Consider the following 23,793-nt stretch of genomic DNA (forward strand, 5'->3'; position numbering starts at 1 on the left):
TGTATTATGCAATTGTTTTATTTTTAGCAGTTAAGGGGGTACTACACCCCTGGCCAATTTTATGCCTTTTTCTCAAAAATGATAGCGCATTGGTGACAGGTAAGATATGTATATTATAGGCGCAAGGACTACAAATACTGCACTGAAAATTCAGCAACTCAAGGCAAGTAGTTATTGATTTATTGATCAAATATTGGTTTTCCTCATTTTGACTGTAACTCCACAACTGTTGTCTGTGTTGAAATAAAATTTCCAGTGCAGTAGTTGTAGTCGTTGCCCCTATAATATGCATATCTTACTTGTCACCAATACGCTATAATTTTTGAGAAAATGCAAAAATAGGCAAAAATAGGCACAAAATTGGGCAGGGGAGTACCCCCTTTACGTTATGTGCTGTGTCGCTATATTGGGTTACGCCGTTATATTTCTACCTGAGTATATATATCAGGGAATTAAACGCCATCAGCAATCTTTAAATGAAGTTTGTTTAGCAGTTAAGATGGCGGCCATAGTTCGTACTGGGGATTTTGGTCCAAAGCGGGCATTTACTATTTTGCCATGTACGCATTGGTCGTGATAATTGAACCATTTATCCGATTTTAAGATCATCTTGTGGTTATCAATCAGTCACAATACGGATCTAAGATCACTTAACATCGATCAAGGTTCATTCTTGAAATTCTCTTTATGCGAACTTTATATCATGTGGTTATGGAAGTTAAAAAACGATGCAATTTTAATAGAGGAATATAATGGACGAATGGACGGTTGGATAGATGGAAAGTGAATTATTTAATAGATACCCCTGTCGTATTAATTGATATTATTACACCATTGAACATCTCGTACACATTTCAGTCGTAGCCACTCCCTCGTTAGAGCATTGTCATCTGTCCTTGAAGAGTTGTATGTTTGAGAATCTCCATCAGGTTTAGTGGGTTGTTCCTAAAACAATGTCAAATGTAAAATATGTTAGCTTGCCAATTTTGTCTTATAATGGACAAAATAAATTAAAGAGGACCGCAGTTTATCTAAAATAGTTATATCCTTTATACTTACTGTTGCAATAGGATACACGCGTCTTGTTTGCCCTCGTCTTAAATGCTCCCAAAGCACTGACTTCAAGATGTCTCTTTCGGTGTCTGATAGACATTTAGAACAAAGCTGACATTCCTATATAAGGAAATCAAATCAAAGAATGTTGATGCACTCAATGTTGATAGGGTGCATGTTTTCCAATTAAATGTCAAACATAGGCGGCGGAAGCGGAGAGGGTGGAAGGGACACGCCCCTCCCCCATAAATTTTACCAGGGGAACGTCCCCCTTGAAAATTCTAATTAGATAAATAAAGCAATAGTGTCCTGTGTATCCTCCTTTTGGGGGCGAAAAGCAGCGAGCTTCGGATCAAAATCATGGGCCAAAATTGCTCAAGTTTGTGCGCTTTGGATTCACTGGCCCTTCAAACACCAAAAGCAATATTTAATTCAAAATTGGGAAAAGGAATGCTTTAACATTTAAGATAGCCATTACTCATATATCGTATGTGTTAGTGGGTTATAGGTATGTGATGTGACATTGCAGATGTCAGTGCACGTTGTGGGTACGTGGGAATACGTGCAAGTATGTATTTTGTGCGTACGCCCAGTTTACGCCAGCGAATAATTATGCTAATTAGGCCTACCTTTGATTTGCATAAGTTGCATACGGATGTATAGCAGACGTCTTTTTCTACGTATATATCACTATTCCTTATCACATACGGAATGCTGGAAATATTAATCATAAAGAATGTTAAAATGCGCGCTATCGGTTTTGAGGTCATTGCGGATAGTCGGAGGGTTTGTTTTGGGCCGAGATAAACAAAAATACCGAGGCCCAACACAAACCCAGACGATTTCATACAATGACCATTAAACAGATGGTGTAAAGTTATTATTGTCATTCATTACTGCTATTTGAGATAATAATGACCTAAGAATCACATAAATGTAACATTGCACGTAGGACACGTAAACCAAGTTATGAGGCTCAACAGGCCCAAGGGCAATGTGTATGCTATACAGGAAAGAAGAATTAAGTTGCTCCGATTTTCGTAAAAATGGATGCAAACTGTTCCTCAAGTTCAAGGATTCTGGAAAAGAATATTTTTTTTTACTATCTGTGATGTCAAGTTCAGAAGATAGATGAAAAAGAAATACAAATTCCATCTTTTGACATTTGACTCTTTGCTGTGTAACATGCTAATTAGAGATCGCAGATAGTGCAAACTATTCTTTTTCTGAATCCTCTTAGCTAGGCGAACAACTTGCCTCATCTTTTACGTAAATTTAGCAACTTTGACTTTTGACCCATACACAACAAGAAAATTGACCTGTGACGTTTTATCCTAATACTTCTTATATCGCGACCCACTATTTATAATGGTTGAGCGCTTTCGACTACTTTTGGAGTAGGTCGTACACGAACAAACATTACATTTTTGTATTTCTGGTATCCGTGGGGCCAGACGCATAATTTGACATGTTTGAAAGTGTTATTGCCCCCTATGCGATCCTATGGGTCTTTTTGAAGGTCATGGTCTCAAAATCTTGTTTGACAGACAACAGATTCGCGTTCAGCATACCCAAATTGAAAAAAAAAAATGCTGATTGCCAACTTTTACGCAAACGTGTCGCTAGGAACGCGATTTTTCCAAAATAGAACAGATCTAATTGTCTATTTTGCTTGGTATATTCCTCGGTTCCAAAGGCAAAATGTTTAGATTTATCACAATGCCCTCTAATAACCGATGCGCAGTTACTAACCTCTAATTATTGCACTCAATGCATATTACATCTGCAGGGTATGATAGAAGGAACCATTGGTGCCTGTCGGGCATCGATAGCGCTACATGACTAAACTACACAAGTGCCCAATTCTTACCTTGCCTTGTGGAAGTCGTAAAAGCTGGCGATGCCCAATGCACGGAATAAATTATATACTATATTATTGCAAAATTGTCCATCAAGTTGGTCAGCGCGAATTCCTTTACAACTCATATCTGGGTTAATATTGGCCTGCAAGGACAAAGGTAAGCTATTAAATGTATTATTTGAATATATAGCGTGGATAAAATTTGCAATTTGAAAGTGGCGTCTTTTGCTCTCTGATTAGGTTTTTCTGAACAAATCTCACGCGAAGCGTAGAAAATTTTCAAATTTCAAGATAAAAACGGCAAGTATGAACATTGAAGCTGCAACTTGAAAGTAGTAACTTTTGCTTCCAGATTAAACTGCTAGAAAAACTCAATGATCAATATGAACATTGAAGGGCCAATGCGAAAAAAGCGTGCGTAAATTTGTAATTTGTCGAAACCATTATAAGCCTTGAAATATTTATTTGCATAACACTGAGGTGATGGCGCGGACTACCCCAGGATTAATGCAACATGTAGACAGGTTCTTGATTCCTCAAGAAATTTGTAGAGAAAAGAGACCGGATAGGGACCCGTAAAAGCAAAGACCACAGTAGGCCCGTAAAAAGCTAAGAAAAGTTACCATGGGCCCGCAAAAAGAAGGAAAGAGACCTCTAGTGTGCATGTAAAAAAATAAAGAAAATATACCTTAAGGGAGTACTACAACCATTGCATTTTTTTGTGGTTTTTTTTGCATTTTATGAAGAAATGGAAAAAAAGTGGAATGCAAAATGAAGGGGCAAATCTTCTCGTTCTATTAGTGGCATCGGTATCAATGTAGCTTACATACTTTTAAAGGTAGAAGCCAAAAAGTGGTACATTAGCCACGTTAAAATAAATTTCTATACACTACCTCCATAAGATGAATTTTCAAATCACTGTCTAAAATGAAGTCCCACCTTGTCCACTGAAAATACCTAGATCTAATAGAAAAATAATCAGAGAAACAAATAAGATAGAACAGTTAATATGCATAGTAAATTAAATAACTAGACTACAACATAAATGCAATATAGACATTTGTGGCCGTACACTACGAGGGACCCGTAAAGTCGGCAAATTGTATTCTGAGTTACAGTGTAAAATGTGCGTGAAGGTCGTATTCATATGCATAGGTACCTCAATTTGGTGCGAAAAGTTTCTCATTTAATAGCGCGAGTCAAACAACGTTTAAACCAATCAATAATTCTATTTCTGAAGAGGATAATAGTCTTCTACCTATTTCTATAGAATCCTTAATTAGCTCTAGTCTTTGTTTGCTTTGGCTAAATCTTGTTCATGTTTTAAGTTACAATGCGTTGTATTTTGTCGAGGTATGTATTACCAACAATTAACAATGAGAGGACATTCCTGAACCTCGTTGACTTGGGGATGATTTGAAGTGACTACCAATTATGACTGTTTGATATTTATTACCAGCAATGTGGAAAAAGAGACACATGTAGAACCTAAGAAGGTATACCATTTTGTTGAAGGAGCAGAGTTCAGCAAACCATAACCCCGCTTCTGGATATCGTTTGAAGTCAAATGATAATTATACCATTTTAAAACTTATAATATATATTTTCTAAACACGAAATAACGACTTAACGGCTGATTCGTAGTGTACGGTCACAATTTAAACTCTTACGATTTGGCCAACAGAACTCTCATTAAAGCATTTATACAGGTTGTCCCAAAAAAAGAGGCCCCTCATTGCGCCCTCTTTTTCTCCTATTTCTGAAAAGTTGATTAAATATATTTTGGTATGTAAAGAAACCATAAATCTTTAGCTTTAATAAACCAAAACAATTATTTCAATCGGCTCAAAACTTTTGAAGATATGCCCTTTTGAATAAAAGTACCCGTTTTTCACTCTGTCCACGGATAGCAAACAGAGTGGTTGGGATGGCTCATGCTGTGGAGTGGCATGCATGATCACCAGACCTCACACCACTTTTTTTCCTTTGTGGCAAAATCTAAGATCTTCGTAGACGTATTACTGAGTGCATTCGCAAGTATCCGGCGCAAAGGATGGTACGCAACGCAATGGATGCAATGAGGACCGGGGCTGAAACCTGTATTCGCCAAGGAGGCAACCAGGTAGAGGGCAGAGCAGCACAGTAAACTCAGTTCAGAAGAACCAAAGACAAACCAAACAGCCTTTTAGGGCTAAAAAGAGAAATGACTTATGTTGTAAATAAAAAAAGAAATCAAGAAACAACAAAGTAAGAAAGTAATAACATAATAAAACAAAAAGGCATAAATAACCAAGAAAAAATAAGTAATTGCAAGTAAAGCAAAAGAAGTCCCATTCGGCATCCATTTTACCCACAAATTAATGACACTATTAACAACAAAATCCATTGCCCATAAACCCACCGGTAAAGCCCATTCCATAAATAAAGTTATTTTATAAAGTTATCATTGAGGAATGTTTGATATTCATGCATGGTATGTGTACTCTTTTTCAATCTTTGAAGTAGCCAAACCTTCTCCGTGGACAGAGTGAAAAACGGGTACATTTCTTTAAAAGAGCATATCTTCAAAAGTTGTGAACCGATTGATAAAATTGTTTTGGTTTATTAAAGCTAACGACTCAAGGTTTTTTTACATACCAAAATATATTTGATTAAATTTTTCAGAAATAGGAGAATAAGAGGGCGCAATGAGGGGCCTCTTTATTTTGGGACACCCTGTACTTATTTGTTAATGTGAACACTGGTAGACTTCCGTTACTAAAATAACATTTGTTGCACGGGGGCGCCATGAATCATGTTAACTGCGAGTTTCAATTGATTAAAGTTAATTGGTTGATTCCTTGATCCATCAATCGATTGGTTGTACGGTGGATTCCAAAAAATAATACCAAAAAAAGAATACTACCGTAAATCAACATTTTGTCCAATAAGATCATTCTTGGTGGCCAATACATCTTGTATAGCATCTCTAATCTGAATGTTGATAGTAGATGAGTCGACGCCTAGAAGAAAAGAAAAAAAGAACCAGAAAAACAATTTGAGAACCTGTAAGTTGAACATTGATCCAATATTCTGTCGATTTCACATTACGTGGTAGATAGGAAGATGGCAATGTTCTTTGCATTGTTACGAGTCGCTTATGATTCAAGCCAAAACACCCTTTGTATAGTTGATCTGCCTGGTCTATATTTTGCGTGTTAAAGAATAGACAAAATACACGACTTCAATTAATAATTTGTAATAGTTCTGGCGCGATGACTACAAGACAATTCTCCAAATTGAATATATTGATATTAATACGCGATGTGATAAGGCCCGCCGATTACGGGCTCATCAAACTGTAAGAAAAATAACAAACTTGAAATATTTCGGCAAGCACTTGGTGGTAAAGTTATCCAATAACGATGGCAAGAGTAATCATGCGGAAATGAGATGATTGTCAGTATCAGTATGAGAGTGCAATGCACTCTGGAAAGAGTGCAATTCACTTTTGAAAGAATGAAATTCATTCTGACAAGAGAGCAATTCACTCTGGTAAGAATAAAATTCACTCTTGAAAGAGTGAAATTCACTCTGGAAAGAGTGAAATTCACTCTGGAAAGAATGAAATTCACTCTGGAAAGAGTGCAAATCACTCTGCAAAGAGCAAAATTCACTCTGGAAACAGTGAAATTCACTCTGGAAAGAGTGAAATTTACTCTGGAAAGAGTAAAATTCATTTTGGAAAGAAAGAAATTCACTCTGAAAAGAGTTAAATTCACTCTTTCCAGAGTGAATTTCACTGTTTCCAGAGTGAATTTTGCTCTTTGCAGAGTGAAATCCACTCTTAAAAGAGTAAAATCCACTCTGGAAAGAGTGAAATTCAAGAGTGAGCAAGGAGTGAAATTCACTCTCAAAATAGTAAATTTCCGCACTCTATTGGAGTGGTCACTTTAGGCAATCCATAAAAGATTGACATTTTACCCTTGTACACTTAGAGAGAGTAAAGGAAAGATAGGTGAAGATAACTCGAAATCCGCTTCACGCTTGCGCTACTAAAACTGGTAATAATGTTGGTTCAGTAGAAACATGTTTTGAAGTAATTTCGTGCGGGAATCTTGTATGTGACTGTAAATATCCGCGGTAATTATTAAAAAAAAAAAAAAAAAATGTAAATATTTTATCCTACGTACCTACTAAATGAAAATATGCGTCAAGTGATTGCTTAGCTGAATACTGTTGCTTTAAGCTATAGTTCTTCAAAGAATCCATCTGAAACCAGAATAAAAGTGATATGTTTAGAGGGAAAAGCCCAACTCTTGACATCATGCCATGCACGGTCATAAAATGAGCCTTTTGTTATACATATGCCTGTTCTGTCAGGCACAAAGTCTGGGTTCTTCACCTTTTTGCTTGGTTTGTCATACTGCAGTTACTGTCCGTTTTCCTATACACAATACACAGTGCTCTTCCCATTGACGCGTGACCTCTACAAATAGCCTACGTTAGAAGTATGGGGATTTGCCTAGTTAACGTCGCTGTGTGAAAAATAACCGGCCGATATTAAAAGTACTCTTCTAAAATTCTAGAAAATATAGTTTTGTAACATGTCCTAAATTTTTAGCTAATTTAGATGTTTGGAAATATGCGTACTTTGGTGTTTTAGTGTATGTTATAGGTAATAGTCCATTGCCTAGTTAACGTCGCTGTGTGAAAAATAACTGGCCAATATTAAAAGTACTCTTCTAAAATTCTAGAAAATATAGTTTTGTAACATGTCCTAAATTTTAGCTAATTTAGATGTTTGGAAATATTCGTACTTTGGTGTTTCAGGAAGGATATGTAAACGACAGATAACACCAAAAATATGAAGAAATTATTTCCAAACCGTGTTAAGTCAACAATCATTATGTTGCTCATTTTCAAGAATGCTGGTTAACAAAAAGCAGGCCATTGTCTCATTTCGTGAACAAAGGTCCACATACCATTGTTTCCTTGCGTTTCCTTTATAATCGGTTACCCAACTGAAGCTATAAATACCAGCTCATTGCGATACCGCACATATAAAACAGACACATGTGCACAACCAGAGAAGATCTGATTTAATCAGTTGAGCTGTTTTCAATGAGTGTTATCTTGGTTTAATAGCTTTTAATGAGGTTTAAGTCCTGCAAAGGTCGCGGTGAATTCTACTGTAGACATGACTGCATCATGTTCTTTCTTTATCTCATTATGTAAGTGTTTGGTCATTATCAATGTTTTTTTCTTCCCTTTGTTCATGGTCACACACATTTTTGTGCTTCTGTAAGGTATCATTGCATTTGCTCACACTTGCAAAAGGTTTAGACCCGAAACGTCGTGTAATTTAATGTATTTTAAATTATTATCAGGCGCTGTGCCAAACTTTGTACAACCAACTGTCGACCATATAAATAACCAGCGTTATATGTAACCGTGCAGCACGAATGAGCCGTACATGTCCTAGATTGTATTCTGAGTTATAGTGTAAAATGTACACGAAGGTCGTATTCATCGGTACCTAAAGTTGGCGCGACATCTATCTCATTTTGATAGTCAAACACCAATCAATAATCCTATTGCTGAAGAAGATAATAAGCATTCTTAACAGCTCTGGTGTTTGTTTGCTTTGGCTAAATCCTGTTCAAGTGGTCGGTTAAAGCATTGTATTTTGTCCAGGTATGTATATATAACCAACAATTAACAATGAAAGGACAATCCTGAACCTCGTTGACTTGGGGATGATTTGAAATGACCGCCAATTATGACTGTTTGATATTATTACCGGCAATGAGGAAAAAGAGACACGGGTAGAAACGAAAAAACGACCATTTTGTTGAAGGAGCAAAGTTCAACACTATAACCCCGCTTCTAGATATTGTTTGAAGTCCAATGATATACCATGTTAAAGCTTATGATATATATTTTCAAAACACGATATAAAACAAAATTGACCGAGGAGGAATTTACGGCTCATTCGTCGTGTACGGTCACATATATGGCTTTTATACTCTCTTTGCTTACCTGCCTGATCAATTTGACACCAAATTCCAATCCATCGCTTATATAACTTCGAAAATCGGTGAAATTATTAGGAGTATATACTTCACGACAAAATCGTAAGTTCACAACAGAATCGAGTACGTATGCCCTTAAAGGTCTGGCCGAAGAGAACGCTACATGAACGCCAATGCTAAATTTGCGGCCTTCGATAAGAAACGGATTCCCAATGAATTTCTGAATTATACTTTCTGGGCGAAGATCTAGTTCTGAAATATAAAGAATATGTGTTTTTTTTTAATGAACAAACACGTTTAAAGGAAAGATGTATTAAATTCTAGCTTATTGTTTGACTTAATGATGATGATGATGATGATGATGATGATGATGATGGTGATTATGGTGATGATGATAATGATGATGTTTTTCTTTAGTTGTTGTCGTTGGTATTCTAATAATTGTTGTCGGTGTCATAATAATTTTTGTTGTGTTTCATGATTTTGCTTTTGCTGATGGGCAATTTTGGTGTCCCGCCATGCTGACATTGTTATGTTGGTCATTTTCGGTGTATAAACAACATCATTTTGTTGAAAATGTGACTTTTGACATTGATTTAACACTGCAAACAGTGTTTAATGTTATGTTTTATTTCTTCCTGGCCAATTCAACATTTTAAAGTTAAAAGTAAAGACTTTGACATGTCGCGTGTAACTAGGACACCAAAGAGTCACCAAAATTACGTGAGACAGTGCAAAATTGAGTATAAATATTACAAAGTTGCCAATATTCAAGTCTGATATATATCTAAAGGTATCACACAAGGACATTTCAAAAATTAATTATTTTAAATTGAAAAACATCCAATATTGTACCAAATATCTTAAAAATTGAAAGTTGAATTTTGGTACTTTTTTTGCAGCGTTGAAAAAATAAAAATGCAAGTTTGTTAAAATTATAAAGAACTCTTTCCAACTTTTTTCATTTTTCAAGGATATTAAATCACATTCAAATATGATTTTTAAGTCATCTTATTTCTGAAAATAAAGGAAAAATATTACGTTGATGTCCCAGCTATGTTGGTCATTTTTATGTTGGGTCTGAATTAGGACCTGTGAGTTTCCTATTTACTTTTTAGCATTTTTAGACAATGCTTTATCTGAAAACACCCTGTAAATAAGTTTGAAGCCATTTTGAAATTTTGGGTCATTGTCAAACTTTTGGAGCCCTAATTAATGGACATACCTTTGTAAAAAATAACTATTTACCTAGTGTGGACGCTGTGCCTCACATTTCATTATTCCCAACTATTTATGATAAACGGCGTATTATAGGTGACTTTTTTACCAATTGGCACTGCAAAAAGCACATACCGTCAAAACTCGATAGTTAGCATAAGTGCTTACTATCGAGCGTTTTTAAAACATGCAAATATGAAGAGCCCCATCCACAAAAGTGTAAAGGGTTTTGATCAAACCATCGATACATTAGCCCAATTAGCTTAGTTGGTAAAGCGCCGGACTTTGGTACAATTTCATGTTTTCGCGCTCGATTAGTAACTATCGAGTTTTTACGGTATGAGCCAGTATGATATTTTAGCTGTTTTTGTTTTGTTTGTTTGTTTGTTTGTTTGAGAAATGTTCAATTTTTTTACGCTTCAGAATCCAAGTGGATTAAAAAGTGAATATTTTGGACATCAAATTATGGGGGTCAAAACAGGAAGTTTAATAAAAATGGTCTCAATATCATTAACGTCTTGTAATTTGTTTGAATCCTAGATACAAATCTAGGACATCACCTTGCCTATTTAATAAATAGCCCAATAATAATCTACGGTTAGTGATGTCACAGCAATGGTTAATTAATGACAAAGGCTGAGACTATAGTATCTCAGCACAGTGGACAACAATAATGATAACATACCGTGAAATTCTTTCACTCTGTTTCCGCGGTGCAATGGGTGTTTTTGAACCCATCTTTTATCCTTGTTCTCAGGCAATAATGACTGTAAAAGAAAATCATGGAGAACTATACAGGCAATGCATTATGATATAACCCAATGGCGAAAGGCGGATTGAGCGAATGCCACGCCATTGGTCAGCTTCAATTCACTCTACCCTGTCCCCTGGACTGGGTATTCAAGTTTGCTTTGCATAGTGGTATAAGGGCGGTTGGTGCTGCCGACATGTTTGGAATAAAAAAACGTGCACCAGTTGCGGCACTAGGATTTTTTTCTCTGGAGGGGGGAACATGAATTTCAGGGGGGGGGCAACAATTAAACATTTTGCGCAAAATTAGACCACGACGAGGACCCATCTTGATACCAATTATTAGGCAATAATTATGAGCGGGTGGGGGTAAATTCCCAAACGGCTTGCCTAAAATTGCTTCACTCTCTGCCTGCCAAAAATTGTTTGCCCCCTCTCGGCCTACCAAAAATTCTTTCAAACTGTACATTCTTGAAATTTTGGAATTTTTAAAGAATATTTGGAAATTGTCCTCTGTAGTCGACACCCGCTTGGAGAGCGCAAGGGGCAAGAACATTTTGCACATTTAAGCATTTCCGTATAATTTGTTATCCTTTATAAAATTTAGATCGTTTTTATAGCGTTTATATAAAAGGTGCACAATGAATAACCCAGACAAATTATGAAATCATCCACCACATATTGCAACAGAATTCATTTCACATGTGTCCATCTCCCAAAAACTCACACAAAAATATATCAAAAGTCCCCAAAACTCCAAGTAGTAGAACAATTTGCATAAATCCAAAATGGCCGCTTACGCAGAGATTGAATTTCAAAGCTTTGGTAAAATCTTGTTACAACCTTACCAATGTATTCCCCTCATCATAATGATTTAGAAAAGAATAAGTATAGTTTAAAGTATAAAGTATATAAAAAGTATAGTTTGACCCATCCCCGATGCACAGTTCTTGAGTTATAGGGAAAGGTCAAATGTCAAAATTTGGATTCCACAGAGGCAACGCTTGAAATATTCTCTGATTTTGATAAACAAAATGGTCTCAGATTGTTCCGCTTGCAAAAGCATTAAAAAAACAGTTTGCCATATCTCAGGTGGTTTGGTAACATGGCAAAAACGATCTAAATCCATTGTGCTCTGTTTACCTTGACCAATTTTGTGATGTTACCTATGTAACAAAACATCCCAACAATGCAACCTTTCTCCTTTTGATTTATTTTGCCAAAGAACAATTTTAGACCAATTGGATTAGAATTGGAGCATTTTTTTTTGTAGACGCATGTGGACACGAAAATTTGACCTTTGATCTTTTTGCCTATAACTTAAGAAGCGTATTTTCTTATATACTTTTTTCTGAATCCTTTAATATGAGAGCTATACATTGGTATGGTTTTAACAAGATTTGACCAACTTTCACTTTCACTCCTGCATAAGCGGCCATTTTGGATTTATGCACATTATGCACTTTTACACTGTCTGGATTTTTATTGTCTCAATTTGACTGGGCTAGAGTGTGTGAGTAGTAAACTAGTCTCTATGAATGTTTACTTGACACAACCGGTGCCAAAAGACATGAACATACCATATTGTATTTTTTGTTTGTTATTAAATTATGCTCAGGTATAATATTAACAATATCATATATAAACCAGCCCAATGCCATACGACTATAGTAAGGAAGATATACGCTTAAAACATTTGCCAAAAGGCACCATTACCGCATCATCCTCAGCCCTCCTGCTCCTCCACCCCTGACATTTTTTACTTATATTAAGATGGTTTTTATATTGAAAACTGCATTGTTCTAAGTTTTAGCACACTGAAAGAATATAAAATTAAGGCATAAAGTGATGCATCAACCAGTCTAATAGGACAAGGAGTTGCGAAATGTCAATCAAACTTTTTACGGAAACTTTAGGAAGAATGAAATCCCTACCTTTTTTGAGTACCCACTTTATGACGTTAGTTCGTCATACACCCTTCATGAATATGCAGATATATTTATATTATTTGCTGTGCCCCCTATATTAAATTCGTATTTGACCTAATTGATTTGTCTATCTATTATTGATTTATCGATCGATTATTAATTTGTTGACAAGTTCACAAATTGCTCAATTTTCAAACAAAATTTAAAAAACCTGATTTTCGCCCAAATTTCAAATGTTTTTGGTAAATTTGGTCAAAATTTTAAAAAAACCGTTCCTAGATATTTTTATCATATTTTAAAAAATTAATTAAAAAAATTTGGCCCAAGAATTTTTTTGTTACGTTGACCGAAAAAATGTGGGTTAAAAAACCCCGTTTTGGCCCAAATTTGACCTCACATATGAATTTATCAAGTATGTGCCGTTCTAAATATGTATACTCTTAATATACTCTAGACCAACAATATAGTGGTTATGAGGCCCAAATGTTGCCATAATTCCAAGGTGACCTTTTTTCCCCAATTTTTGCTGTTTTGAGCGATATACTCGTGCATCGCGCCCAACTCGTGAAAAAGAAGACCCTTTTTTTTTTTTTTTTTTTGGACGAGGGTGATATACAACTTGAAATACAAGTGGGAGTCCCCTCCCCCCCCCCCCTCCTTGTCCTATTAGACTGGTTGATGCATCATTTTATGCCTAATTTTATATTCTTTGAGTGTGCTAAAACTTAGAACAATGCAGTTTTCAATATAAAAACCACCTTAATATAAAAGGAAAAAATGGTAAAATATAACTTACGTATTTCAAGAACTCCTTGATCTGGCGTGGTAAATGGAACCCTTTTGGTATGTATTTTCCGCCCCGCGATACCAAGTTTGCTTTATATCCCACGTGCTCGTATAATCCAGGTATGTAATCTGTAAACTATATCACATTAAGGGATGGGGTATGAACGTTTGGACAGTATTTATTGTGGGACATTAGAGCACATCAGACATATCGAATTGCATTCTAAATATGAAGAATGTCCTTGTGATATCAAATAATTTTGATTTTTTGAAATTTGCAATGTAATACAAATTTTATGGCAAATGATTAAAATTGATATTTTTGATATTTAACAGTACCAAGTAAACTGGGAGGAAGGTTGACGATCAATTGAAAATTTTGACCTTTCGAATTGAAGATATGGATTTTCCCCAAAACACCAAAAAAATAGGTCTTTTTGGAAAAAAATCCATATCTTCAATTATGATAGGTCAAAATTTTCAATTGATCGTCGGCTTTTCCTCCCAGCTACATACACTTTAAGAATATATCATTAGATTTAGAAAATTTACTTCGAGGACTGTTATATATAAAAAATGTGAAAAATATCAAATTTTAATAATTTGTCATAAAATTTGTATTATATCGTGAATTTCAAAAAATGATTATTTGATATCAGAAAGATATTCTTCGTATTCAGAATGCAATTTGATATGTCTGATGTGCTCTCATGTCCCACAAAAAATACTGTCGAAACGCTCATTCCAGATCCTTTAAACATGGAAAATAAATAATTTGTATAAGTAGGCATTGACGCTTAAAATCGCGTGGGAATTATGTCTGCACTGTAAAAAGCACATACCGTCAAAACTCGATAGTTAGCATAAGTGCTTACTATCGAGCGTTTTTAAAACATGCAAATATGAAGAGCCCCATCCACAAAAGTGTACAGGGTTTTGATCAAACCATTTACGGTATGAGCCAGTATGATATTTTAGCTGTTTTTGTTTTGTTTTTGTTTTTTGTTTGTTTTTTTTGCTTTAATAAAAGCAAGAAATGTTCAATTTTTTACGCTTCAGAATTCAAGTGGATTCAAAAGTGAATATTTTGGACATCAAATTATGGGGGTCAAAACAGGAAGTTTGATAAAAAATGGTCTCAATATCATTAACATCTTGTAATTTGTTTGAATCCTAGATACAAATCTAGGACATCACCTCGCCTATTTAATAAATAGCCCAATAATAATCTACGGTTAGTGATGTCACAGCAATGGTTAATTAATGACAAAGGCTGAGACTATAGTATCTCAGCACAGTGGACAACAATAATGATAACATACCGGGTAATGTGAAAAATATCAAATTTTAATAATTTTGTTACTTTTAAAATTTGTACTATTATATCGTGAATTTCAAGAAATGAAAATTATTTGATATCAGAAAGATATTCTTCGTATTCAGAATGCAATTTGATATGTCTGATGTGCTCTCATGTCCCACAAAAAATACTGTCGAAACGCTCATTCCAGATCCTTTAAACATGGAAAATAAATAATTTGTATAAGTAGGCATTGACGCTTAAAATCGCGTGGGAATTATGTCTTTAACTTTCTGCAATGTAAGCTAAATTATCAAAGTCCCAAACTTGTATCAATGTTTATGAGTGCTTCAAAATCATGGTAATTTTAACTTACATAATTATCATAAGGCGTTTTTCTAGTGGCAAAACAAAAAGAAAAAAAAACATTAAAAAAAAAACAATTTTAAATTTTAAAAAACAGTTCAAAAGCCTTTATCATACGCGATTTACAGCTTAAAATGTGCGTGAAAGGTCATGAAAGAACGACACCAGTGCCCGCCAATAAAACACTTTTAATAGTGAGATTTGCGTTGTGTTATTTATTTGCACCGGTCACAGCGAATCGTGAGCTCAATGCGTTGTGTTGGTATTTATTTGCACACACCCAAAATGTGTGAGTACCCCCGGAAAGAATTGAGCTAAGAAAAAAGCCCAAATGCCTCACAGGAAACGCAGCGCAGCCTTTGGCTACAACGGGAAATTACAAGTACGCAGCCGGGGTACGCAGACAACATATTAGTCTCGGTCCCAGCCGATTTGTGCTCCTTCGTCACTAAACAGGAACACAAACCGGCTGGGACCGAGACAAACAACATATCGGCCCATACACAAGTACGCAGAGACATCAGACAATCGGCCCGTATGCTTACCTTGACATCCGCATCTTCGAAGTTACTGATTCGGTAGTGAACAAAGTGTCGGTATCTTCTACACCAAAAGTCGGGCCGGCTCCCAGTATTCGCCGTCTCGTTACATTGAAAAAACCTTCCATTTGCCTCTCTGATCTTATATCCAAGACGATCACTGATAATATTGTAACTTGTAGGCTTAAAACAAACAAACAGACAAACAAAATGAGCCATGTACCGTTTTGGACGCAATTTGTTTTGACCCCTTCCTCCAACCGGGCCTCCCCATTCTACGGTCTTAAATAAAATTCCTCTTTTTATACGGTCAGACGTTTACCCCCCTCTTTCCGGGCTGGGTTTCATGAGGGGAAGCAGACTCTTAGTCCCCAACTGACTTTACACAATACATTGTAACGGATGTTGGACTCCGCCAGAAAATTTTGAGTTATCAAAGTGTATGCCAATTTGTGATCAACCATAGAACAATAACAAGTAAAATCCTCCAAAGGTTGCTGTATTATAAAAAACTAGTATCTAAAGTATCTTGAAACATCTATCACATGAAGAATTATTCGCTTTTAAATCAGTAAAATGATTGCAAAGTTATACGTCACTGTGTAAAAACGTGAATATGTTGCACCCTAACATCCGTCACAAATCCGTCACTATGACTTGCGCCGATATCGTGCACGTTAATCTGGTCTCTTGTGTTGATCTACGGGAATCCGTCACACATCCGTCAGTATGTCTTGCGCATGAAAGTCGGATCAAGGAAGGGCTTCGAAACATCCGTTGGTTCATTACGCTTTTTATTAAACGCTTTTTTTCAAAACCGACTCACCACGAGTGCCCACGACATACATGACATATTGTATTTGATTATTTACTCCTGATGTTACTAGTTCTCACTCTCATGATATAGCTAGTCACACAAGTAACGTCTTTTTACAAAACACCATTGGTTGTATTCAGTTGTTACCAATTTACACTGTATTATCTGTCAACTTGGAGTCGCTTCTAAACGCCTCTTAACATCTTTTGATCATCTTTCAATAACCTACTCATTAAAAAGGATCATATTTCCATTTTTTATTACTTAACCATCCCTTTTATATTGGAAAGTTTTGAAATAATGTCTCTAAATAATTGTCGAATCAACTCGAACCATTCAAAATGTATTTAAATGATTTTTTAGTAAAATAATGATCCATTGAATATCCCGCAGGTTTCAATGAACAATATTGAATTACGTACGTTCAGATTGAAAAATCATGTTTTTGCATAGTGACGGATGCTGGGGAAACGCCATACAATTTAGTTGTTTTTCCGAGTAAACGGCGTTTTACATAGTGACGGATCTTGGATACGTCACTATGTAAAACGTCGGGTAATGTCATATATAAACATCCGTCAATTGCATAATTAATTAACTAATTAATTATGCAAACTTGAGCTTCAAATCTTGGTAATATTATACTACTCACTATTTAAAATACATTGGGCAATTTTCATAAAAATGACAAAAATCAACATCTGTCACTATTAGTACTTTTATCCTAAAATTAACTGGCTCCTCCTCCCGGCAGAACAATTCCGACAATAAGCATGATAGGTGAGAGAAGGGACGGATGTGTGGAACCAGAAATGGTTCTACCATGGACGAATAATATAGAGCACCTAGTGCGATGGACTTGAGACTCCGTTCACCGACGCGACGTGAGGATAGTGACAAAAATAAGTCCTTATATAAATACGCGATTTACGTAGCCTATTCTGTTCAATTAGCTTAGATTCTTGAATTTTTAAGATATTTGGAGAAATAAAAAATTGTGGTCAAAGTCATCGAAGAATAGTGTTAGCACAGCCTTAATAGACCCAACGTGATTTATACTTTTCAAATTCAAAAAACCATTTCTTTTCAATTTTGGTCTTTTCCCGCGATATTTTTTATAAAAAGCCGTAGAACGTTGGGTACCATAAACTTTTTTGAATCAATCCATTTAGAGCAATGGGGACGAATGGCACAATGCACTATTATTTATGAACTAAGGTTTTCAAAAATAGGCCCAGCTTATATAAATACATTCCTTGCGTATTTATTTATTTATTTATTATTTATTTATTTATTTATTTATTTATTTATTTATTTATTTATTTATTTATTTATTTATTTATTTATTTATTTATTTATTTATTTATTTATTTATTTATTTATTGATTGATTGATTGATTGATTGTGCGAATGGGTCTGAGAATGGGTCTGAGAAGGTGTAGGCCTATAGGTCTATTATAAAACTACACATTTATTTTCAATTTGTTATTTCGTTTTGTTTGTTGAATACAAACTGAAAAAACTGTGAAACAAAAGAACTTTTGTACAAGAAAATATTATTTAAAACAATCAGGTTACAGAAAACAATTCTTGTAAAGTCACTGTATCTGAAAATGTCAAGCAAATGCTGATATTCTTGGGAAGGAATGATGGTATTAAACAAAATTCAAATTACATTGTAAACCAGTTGAAATAAGAACGAAATTCATAATTTTAATGTCATTGTTTAGGAAAAAATAATGCTCAGAATAACTTTTCTTTGATGAATTTGGCCACAATTTTGTATTTTTTCAAATATCTTAAAATTCAATGCGAAGGGCAGAAAGAGCCATTTTGGGGTTCTTTCTTCGTTCTCTTGATATAGGACACCCAAAAATCTTTTTTTCTTAGAGTGTTGCAGCATTGCTGCATTCGTTTACATGTTTGAAAACATCGCTTCTCAACAAAACATGAAGATGAATCATCTCTCCATCTATGTTCGCAGGGTGACCTTGTTGAACAAATTCGTGGGTAGCATTTTGCTCGAAAAGCCTAGCTTCGAATTTGCTCACCGATAACTTCACATTCGCGGTTAGCCTCGGTTCGAGGCTTCTGGGCTCTGGGATGGTGGTTTTTTTTCTTCTATTTTTTCCTCTTTTTTTTTTTGCTTCTCGATTTATTTTTTATTCATGTGTCTTCATATCCTGTCCACCCACCTCGGTACATGATAATATCAGATTACTACCTCTCTTCGTTGTCATGGTTCTGAGAAAATAACCCGAGAAAATTGCTGATTCCAATCAGTTTTTATGTCTTACTCACAACACTGTAAAGTTCTCAGTGTATTATAGGCTCCTTCGAATTCTTTCTTGTCGCCCGAAGATATTGCTGAATAGAATATATAATAAATCAATACTGATATTTATCTAATGTACAGTGTAAAAATAAGTTAGTCATTCAGTCCGATTAATTAGTCAGTTTGAATGCTAAATATGCGTACTATATCGTGTGCAAATTCGAAGCTATACAGCTCAACTGATCATACTTTTCCTACATTCGACCTTGCATGATTTTTGAGTTGACACAGTCATGAAAATAACTATAGATACTTGACAGACCATTAGTAGCCCAGTTCTGAACCTTTTCATTGATCATTCATAACAATAGGTATCTGATGGATCAGTGAAGATAAGAAGGATTATAATACATCCGTGACCTTGATATTATAGTACATCTCGAGGAAAAAGTGCAATGGACATGTTTTCATTTTATGTTTCAAATATCCCGCGCATGAAAATTGAGTATTTAACCCAAAATGGAAAATGGAACAATTTATTGAAATCTGTTTTAACAGATTTTTTGACATCTTTTTCTGCACTGTATTATACCTAAATTAAGAAATTTGATAAATATTCAAAGAAAATATAGGTCATCCAAATAATGTTGATTTTTTTACTTTTTTGTGCAAAAAAGGAAAAACAAGCAAAAATATCAAAATCTGTTTAACAGCTTCATTCATCAAGTCATAACAAACGGCCTACATGCTTAATTTCTAATAAAATATTGAAATTGTGAAAAATATAGGTATTTATTGATTTTCATGTTTTTTCTTGCAAATATGCTAATAATATGCAAATCATGAAATTGCAAAATAAAGTTTCTACATAGCATACATCTTTCAAGTGTGATGTTCAAAATGACAGACATCAAAAAGAGATTCGATGAAATGTAAAGGTGTAGTAACAATTTTGGCATGGACTGTCTGGTTAGGCAAAGTACGGTAAGTTGAGCTATACCATGGCTACTGTCTGCCCAATTATTAAACCCAGGGACCCTGTTTTTTAAAAGTCAAGAAAGAAAAATTGCTAAACACTCTCAGACCTAACAAAATTGTTAGTAAAGAGATGAAAATGTATTTGTCCATGTCTACTTTTATTTAATTTTTATTGATTTACAGCAAGACATCGGAGTCTACAGGCACATTTTCCTAATGACTTGAAACTTTTGATGGGATTTCTATTTACAGTAAGGGGTATTTGAACACGATAGATTGTTTTTCTTTGTTCCTCATCAGAGTTCCTTATCATCGATGCAATTCTAATAGAGGTTATCCGTGCTCTATAGACGAATCCAATTTCACGCATTCCTGCTCCTCAATGGCAGTCATTAGCCGCGACGGTTACCCAACTATCCCACCAAAATTAAATGTGGGATGATGCGGCCTTGAAGGGTATAAACTGCATTCTATCACCCGTGTTACACGTATACAAAAGAATGATGACAGTTTACAATACCTGGTTCATAACTGGAACCAGGCCAATTTACACTGATTTCAATGGGGCTAATTAGGTATTCATGCGGCTATATCTCGGGCCCTCATGATCCGATTCCCACCAAATTTGGACTGTGGATGTTTTTCATCATGTTCTACTGAATTATGGTCATGAAAATGCTGAAATGCAAAAAAAAAAAAAAAATTTATGCCGTCACACTTCGGTACTCTATTGAATTGGTTTGAATTAGGAATACTACGGGAATCAGCGCCTTTTCTTAGAAGTCACACATGAGTAACGTGGATAACCTCTATAAATGCTTTCACTGTAAAGATGTCACAGTTGGTGCATTGTAACAAATGGTCGGCAAATAACTTCTAGAGTGTATTGTGGATTATACTCCCCACCACTATCAGAACATTCAAACGGCATACAATTTGTATTTTTCATAGAATTGAGGTCAAGCAACAAGAATGATGTACAGAAAAAAATATTCAAGTTATAGCGCTAACGAATTGTTGTAATTGGCGAAATCGCACACTTCTTGTTTAGGATCAGAAGTGTTTTAATTTTTAAACTGGGTCTCCGACGCCGCACAGTGTCATCGCCCCGATATCTTCATGGCAGAAATCACCATGGTAGGTTGAATCCACCGCCACGCATGGCCATTTTGTATCGACCTGTTTAATAGTTTTGAGTCGCATAATGGGCCGAAGGACATCTGACTAAGGCTACTGACAATAGCCCCGATTAGCCGGTTACTGACCTCGCTGATGTGTGGGTCGACTGGTACGCCATAGGTCATATTCTCTTAGACTACCTCAACGATTGGCCTATACACTGCGCTATATAATTCGGCACATATAAATCAGAATTATTGTCAGTTTTTGACTCAAGACGCACGGTTCTTTCTCAAGACGCAAGCTAACGACTATCATATCTGTTCAAAATATATATTCAAGTGCAAGGGACCACATCTGGTTTCTTTATACGAAATCATTTACGGGAGATATTCATCATTTTCTACCCCGGTATCCAAAGATTTTCTTCTCATATCAAACTCGTGCATAGCAAATTCACGTGTATCGATCCCGGGTATTTATTTTAGTGTCTCTGCTGACAAAGTAATTATTAGCCAGGCGATGTCGGTGTGCGCCGGTACGGTAATTAGATTTTTCGGGAAAGGGATAAGCGGATATTTTAGATGGCGGAAATAAAAATAAATAAAAATAATAATAATAAAACACTTGAAGGGCTCTGGTAGCAACATTTGGACAGTATTTTTTGTAGGACATGAGAGCGCATCAGACATATCGAATTGCATTTTAAATACGAAGAATGCCCTTTCGGATATCAAATAATTTTGCTTTTTGAAACTCATATAGACCTAATAGTACACATTTTATAGCAAATGATTGAAAATTGATAAAGTGACCTTTATAAATCTAATGAGAAGTACTTAAAGTGTATGTAGCTGGGATGAAAAGCCGGCGATCAATTGGGAATTGACCTTTCGTATTGATAATAAACAGTTTTTCCAAAAAAAACCTAAAAAATGTAGGTTTTTCGGGGGAAAAAGTGTATCCTAAATGATACAAAAGGTCAACATTTTCAAATGATCGTCGTCTTTTCGCCCACCTACATACACTTTCAGTACATTTATACATTTTACTTCGAGGACTCTTAAATATAAAAAATATATAAAAAATATCAATTTTTAATATTTTGTATTTAAAAGATTTTATATCGCAAATTTCGAAAAATCTAAATGATTACTCGTATTCAGAATGCAATTCGATATGCCTGATGTGCACTCATGTCCCACAAACATGACAAAATACTGCACAAACGTTGATATCTGATCCCTTTTAGTCACAAATATTCAAATTCGAAGCTAGAGTTCTCGAGCAAAGCTCAGACTGTCTTGGCACGGCATTTTTGTGGTATAGGCCTACTCACGTAGTTCTTGTTCATTTTCCAACTGAAGAGCGGTTGGCCATATTTGTAGCCTGGGTCGTTGATTGCTGGAAGACTTATCTCGTCATCATGATCATGTGAACATCGGTACAAGAATAAGTTCATAGAGATGATTAAAATGATCTCAATGCAGATGAGCAGAGGAAACAACTTTGCAGAGTCTTTCATGGCAGTGATATTCAGTAGGCCGAGCATTCAAAACAGTGTCTATTCGCCACTTGCACGGTTCCGCCATTATGCACGAGGTGCGGGGAGAGCCTGGAACTGGCAGCATACATGGATGGAAATTGAACCAGTCATATAACATTCTGTGTAAGGTTACGTAATTCTTCCTTTCATGTATGCTGCCAGTTCGAGGCTCTCCTGCATATAGTGCATAATGGCGGAACCGTGCAAGTGCGAATAGATAGAATCTCATTGGCAGGCGTGTTTATAGTGGATGTATCATACGGAACTTTATCGCCATACAATAATGCGATTATTTTGGATATACAAAACTCATTTGAGCGCAACGAGACACAAATCCATCACAAAAAGGAATACTGGGAATTCACCGGACCAATGGTTTTTACAATGCGTAAAAACCCACTTGATTTAATTAGAGGTTAATAACTGCGCATCGGTTATTTGGAGGCATTGTGAAAAATCTAAACATTTTGCCTTTGGAACCGAGGAATATCGAGGGCGCAGCCCCGAGGATATTCCGAGGTCCAAAGCAAAATGTTTAGATTTTTCATAATGCCCGACATATAACCGATGCAAAGTTATTAACCTCATTCATAATCGTCACTTTTATCTTTTAACTTTACAAAATAACACAAATTTTTCCTCAAAAGTTTGTAAAAATAAACAATTTTTACATCTTCCCTTTCCCCAAATCGATCAGGCTAAAACAAAACGACCAATAACAAAAGTGCATATCAGAATCTGTGCAAATATGGTAGCGCGCAATCCAAATACGGCAGCCAGCGCGCGCGCAGTTCGTTGGACGCACAATACGGCGCACGCAGAAGTCAATTGTGTGCGACATTGGAACAATTACGCATTTTGCGGTCAATTGTGAGATATTAATGACCTCATTAATAAACGCGATGCGTGCGATCCAATCATATTTTATTATTTGTGAAAACGCGAACGCAAATCGAGGTCATTAATATCTCACAATTGACCGCAAAATGCGTAATTGTTCCAATGTCGCACACAATTGACTTCTGCGTGCGCCGTATTGTGCGTCCAACGAACTGCGCGCGCGCTGGCTGCGTATTTGGATTGCGCGCTACCATATTTGCACAGATTCTGATACGCACTTTTGTTATTGGTCGTTTTGTTTTAGCCTGATCGATTTTGGGAAAGGGAAGATGTAAAAATTGTTTTTTTTTACAAACTTTTGAGGACATTTTGTGTTATTTTGTAAAGTTAAAAGATCAAAGTG

The 23,793-nt window shown here is 35.6% G+C and overlaps 1 protein-coding gene across 1 annotated transcript; it reads right to left on the reverse strand.

Annotated features, from left to right (window-relative positions):
- Positions 1 to 309: 309 nt before the first annotated feature.
- Positions 310 to 22,579, reverse strand: LOC140163937 (probable tubulin polyglutamylase ttll-15). The gene is made up of 12 exons (XM_072187240.1): positions 22,344 to 22,579; positions 15,822 to 15,998; positions 13,621 to 13,746; positions 10,832 to 10,913; positions 8,936 to 9,180; positions 7,087 to 7,165; positions 5,820 to 5,916; positions 3,808 to 3,877; positions 2,924 to 3,057; positions 1,683 to 1,767; positions 1,060 to 1,173; positions 310 to 945 (listed from the first exon to the last, which is right to left on the reverse strand). The coding sequence occupies exons 1-12, from the start codon at positions 22,554 to 22,556 to the stop codon at positions 814 to 816; spliced, it is 1,554 nt and encodes a 517-aa protein (XP_072043341.1). The 5' UTR covers positions 22,557 to 22,579; the 3' UTR covers positions 310 to 813.
- Positions 22,580 to 23,793: the final 1,214 nt, after the last annotated feature.

The sequence above is a fragment of the Amphiura filiformis genome, chromosome 11, assembly GCF_039555335.1.
Source record: "Amphiura filiformis chromosome 11, Afil_fr2py, whole genome shotgun sequence".
NCBI classification, from domain to species: Eukaryota; Metazoa; Echinodermata; class Ophiuroidea; order Amphilepidida; family Amphiuridae; genus Amphiura; species Amphiura filiformis.